Below are 4,477 nucleotides of genomic sequence, written 5' to 3'. Positions count from 1 at the left end.
AGACAGATTTGACCATTTTAGAGTAATTTCGCAAAATAAGGCCCCGATCCTTTCGATAACTGTGCTGACCAGCGGCTAGTGTGTACAACCATCACACACAGCCTCTTTGATCTCTGCTGGATTTGCTGGAGTGCTGGCAGTGTCCACTGCTGCAGGGAAACTGGGAAGGCTTCAGTGGACAATAGGCATGAGACTAAAAGTCCAGCATCTCTAACTGAAGCCTTTTTGTGTTTGGCAGGTTGGTTCAAGTGAGTAAGAACTACCGGTCGGTGATAAGAGCCTGTATGGAGGACATGCACCAGGCAGCTAGTAAGTTTGTTCTTTTCCTGTAATCAAAGGAAATGTTATTTGTGATTATAAAAGTAGCATTTCAATTGTAAGTTATTGCAGCTACTGTAAAATAGCATACATAGATTTCAGTAATTATCAAGACTCCGTTTCCATCCAGGAGATTTCCAAGTTGGTTTGTGAATCTGCTTAGAGATTATGGTTTTTTTCCACTATGTATTAATTGGTTTTCTAGTGACTTGCAGTCTTTTAATATCTCAGGTTGCAGTTTTACAGAAGACTGAGTCCTAGTTAACAGCTTGCTCCCCGCAAAAGTGGGAGATTTTACTCTTTTACTCTTTCATCCGTGCTGTGTAGCCATACCTAGATTTGCACAGAATGTAATAAAAAAAAGTTAGAAATTGTGCACTGATTTATGTCTGTGCCTGCCGAACGATGAGGTATTGTTGGTTTTCTTTATGAGCCCAGACAGGGCTGTGAAAGTTAAGTATCTTGCTTTTTTGACTTTCCTTATTTTTTCCCTCAGTTTCAGCCCGGGACCCTGCCCTGCACAGCCAGTATAGCACTCAGGTAATTGTGTGTCGTCACAACTGAACACGAATCACTGGCTAAAAAAGATAAAACCTAACAGGAACAATTGCTAAATCTGAAGTGTGGCCCTGCTTTTTTCAGGTTTCTATTCTCTCTGCAATGGAGCTGATCTGGAACCTGTGTGAGATTCTGTTTGTTGAAGCAGCTACAGGTGAGCAGTTAACTATACTATATTAGGACTGAAGGGCTTTGTATTTAAAATGTATATAGCATCCATTGTGTTGTGTTTTAATACATTTCAGAGATATCACAAGTGTCAACAAGTCTTTTAATACTTCTTCTGCCTCAAGAAATTGCCTTCTTCTTATTGAATTATGTCAAGCTATGAGATTTGCCTTCTACTTTTTCCCCTCGTGTGTCGTTCACTACAATTTAAATTGTCTTTTTAACAGAAAGGTAATGAAGAAGAGGGTTATCAAAATTTATCGCCAATTTATTTGACTTTTAAGCATAAACATTTTTGTGCATCAAACATTTACAAATTCTCTGATAACTCCTTTAGGATGCCATTTTTGAAGTCATTTTAAAGTAGTGAATAATTTTTTTTAAGAAAACTGATTATGCAAGCAACTACACTACTTGCACAGACCCAGAATTCAGATTCAAAAATTTTAGATTACTTAATCTCAAGAAAAGTTATCACCTAGTGCCAGATTTCTTCCTCATATTCAGTTAATGAGTTGATCCTAAATTAAACAGAAGCATCGTGTGTGTCCTTTGACACTGAAGGATTTACGATCTGTATCACTCACCTTTTATTTCTTCAAGTAACTGGTTAGGGTTTTCTGCCGGACTCTGCTGCTGTTCCGTTTAAAATTTGTCACACAGAAACCTGTCAGCAGCTCCCACAGCCTGGCTACTTAAGGAACTTAACTTTCTGACCTAATGATTGCCAGACTCTTAAGGTTAGAAGCATGTAAAACAGCTGTTTGGGAAGAAACACGTGGGAACTAACAGAATGAAATCTTCTCTGCATAAAGCTGGTCCCCTTCTGCTTCGCCTCCTTGACTGGGTTCGACTTCACGTCTGCGATGTGGACAACATGGTCCGTGAAGTTCTGAGCAGTGAAAATCCATCCAAACACGAGCTCTTCTGGAACGTGGTGAGTCTGGTCACCTGTAAGATTCTTAAAGAGAATTCATGCCTATGTGTCTTGCCTTCCTCCTCCCCACTCAACACTAGACTGCATCTCAGAAACTGAGGCCTGAGACACCGCTGCTCTCTGCCTATAGAGGCTTTAACAGGAAGCCATTCCAAAGATAATTCTGCTGCTTATTTCCCTTCTGATCCTTTCTCTCTCTTGCTCCTTAGAGGTCAAGACTTGCACTCTGTGTGTCTGAATAAGCAAGGCCTGTGGTTTAAGCATTTTAACTTCACGTAACTTGCCTAAGTCACAAGTTAAAATTTCCCTCCGATGCTCTTCCCGGTTATTTTGTGGCACCGTGTGGTGCTCAGGGACAGGTGGTTTTTGCAGGTGGATGTCTTCGTGCTACAAGGCCGAATGGATGAAGCTCGGCACTTGCTCTCCAAGGAAGCCAGCGCCAATCCCATGTCAGTGAACATGTGCAAAATCTTGGATGACTTGATGAAGAAGATGCCTGTGCCCAGTGTGTGTACCAAGTGGATTTTTTTCATGCATTTCCTTTGGGAAAAGAGATAAGGGGGGGTGACAGTATTAGTCCAGTCTGTTTCATCTCTACTGTAGCTCCTGTAACATCACAATTTGTTGACCATTAAAACATCTCAGTCATAATCTTTTACGGTAATAATATTTTTGTTCTTGAATTGCCTAAAGGAGGAAAATCTGCAGCTGCATCATGTTAATCTTAAGGTCCTTTACCTTACTTAGGTGGATGAGGAAAGATGCTTCAAATGCAACTGTAGGGGAAGGAAAAATTTGATGGCAGCCCCGTGTTCAGCTTTTTAGCATGAATGACTGTGAGTTCAGCCCAAGCACCTGTTGTGGTGTAACTCTGTTTCCTTTGTGTTATGTGTCTTACCCTCTGTCCAGCTTGGCAATACTCAAACCTTGACCGAGATGGAGCTGAAGTGGCAGCACTGGCATGAAGAATGTCAGCGGTATCTACAGGATGGAACTTTTGCTTCCAGTTCCCACATGGAATCTATCTGCAAGGTGTGTTTTTGCTGGGAAGGAAGGAAACTGGACAAGCGCTGGCTCCATCCTTGTGTATTTCAGGAGCCTGGTGTAGCCATAAATAACTTCAATATGCTGGATCTGCTCATCAGATCAGGACATTTCAGGCCGGTCTTCTGTGCCATGTTCTTTGCTTCACACCAGACTTTGCAAGCCTGGGCAGATTGTTCTTTCTGTCTCCAAGGCCCTGGGGCTGATTAGGAAATGGCTCTGAGAAAGATCTTTGTCCTTCGTTATTTAATTCTGATTAAAATCTCAACTCCGCAAAATGGGAGTTATGCTTCTGGAGAGTTTCAGTGCAGCTACTGTGTACATCGCTGAATTTGCAGAGTTAGTTACTCCTGTGTTTTTCTCCTGTTAGATCCTGGTGGGAGATGAGGATGCCATCCTGGAGAAGAAGGAACTCATGACGACTTGGTACCACTTTCTGGTTACTCGGCTCCTGTATTCCCATCCGACTGTGAAGCCCATGGAACTGCGGTTTTATGCACAGGCATGAAGTAGAATTTTTTCTTTTTTTACATTCTCCACTGTTTCTTGCACACGAGAGTTACTGCACTTAAAGAAGAACTTTGGGAGGGTTCACATCTTACAGCAACTCCACACCTGTAAGGTGCTTCCTAGAATTTGTAAGTGCCCTGGGAGACGGATACAGAGGACAAATAGTTGTTGAAGATGTCTACTCTTCAGTGTCTAATGTTAACCTGCAAATTATTTTCTCAGTTTTCTTACGCTAAAATAAGCAAAAATACTTTGTTAATGTGTCCAGTCTCTATGGCATATTCTTTCCCATTAAATAACATAAATGAGGCTGCTACATCCAAGCAACTGTCTTTCTTTTACCATCTCACAACTTCTGCGTTTATCATGTCTTGTAATCTCATTCCACAGTCTAGTATGGACCTGTTCCTGGGTGGAGAGAGCAACCCTGAGCCTCTAGACACAATTTTAATGGCAGCCTTTGAATTTGAGATGCATCAAGTCATCAAGGAGTGCAGGTAAAGTTTTACATTTTTTTAAATTTTGTGTGTGTTCACTCCCATAGTATTTGGGGTAGAGGATATGGGTATGGCTCATCTGATCATCCTTACAAAGAATTCAGTAAGAATATGTGAAGCCGGCAACAATTAAAAGTATTTCATTAGGTCTGGGACATCGCAACCAGACATTATACTGTCACATAGCTTCTCTGGTGGTATGAAGTGCCTGTGGAAAACCTGACACGTTCCTTGGTAAGCTTAGTTTTGTCTTCCTTTTGCTTGCTTCAAATGCAGCATTGCCCTGAGCAACTGGTGGTTTGTGGCTCATCTGACGGACCTGCTGGATCACTGTAAACTCCTGCAATCCCACAATCTCTAGTAAGTATTTGTTTGCATTGATTATTCAGGCACCCGGCAGCGAGGATGGCTGAAACATTAGAAAGAAATTCTTCATGGAAAGAGT

At 41.6% G+C, this 4,477-nt stretch overlaps 1 protein-coding gene across 1 annotated transcript in view; it reads left to right on the top strand.

Moving 5' to 3' along the window:
- NUP85 (nucleoporin 85kDa) overlaps nt 1-4,477 on the top strand; it is a gene marked incomplete at its 5' end in the record, with an annotated part of 10,760 nt that overhangs the window by 262 nt on the left and 6,021 nt on the right. The window contains 9 exons of the mRNA XM_009878671.1: nt 239-309; nt 815-858; nt 961-1,030; nt 1,860-1,981; nt 2,354-2,488; nt 2,891-3,013; nt 3,396-3,527; nt 3,926-4,032; nt 4,309-4,392. Of these exons, the coding sequence (XP_009876973.1) occupies nt 239-309; nt 815-858; nt 961-1,030; nt 1,860-1,981; nt 2,354-2,488; nt 2,891-3,013; nt 3,396-3,527; nt 3,926-4,032; nt 4,309-4,392 (888 nt within the window). The remainder of the gene's footprint in view (nt 1-238; nt 310-814; nt 859-960; nt 1,031-1,859; nt 1,982-2,353; nt 2,489-2,890; nt 3,014-3,395; nt 3,528-3,925; nt 4,033-4,308; nt 4,393-4,477) is intronic.

The sequence above is a fragment of the Apaloderma vittatum genome, unplaced genomic scaffold (assembly GCF_000703405.1).
Source record: "Apaloderma vittatum isolate BGI_N311 unplaced genomic scaffold, ASM70340v1 scaffold31641, whole genome shotgun sequence".
Classification (NCBI taxonomy): domain Eukaryota; kingdom Metazoa; phylum Chordata; class Aves; order Trogoniformes; family Trogonidae; genus Apaloderma; species Apaloderma vittatum.
This window is presented reverse-complemented; position numbering and strand designations above follow the sequence as displayed.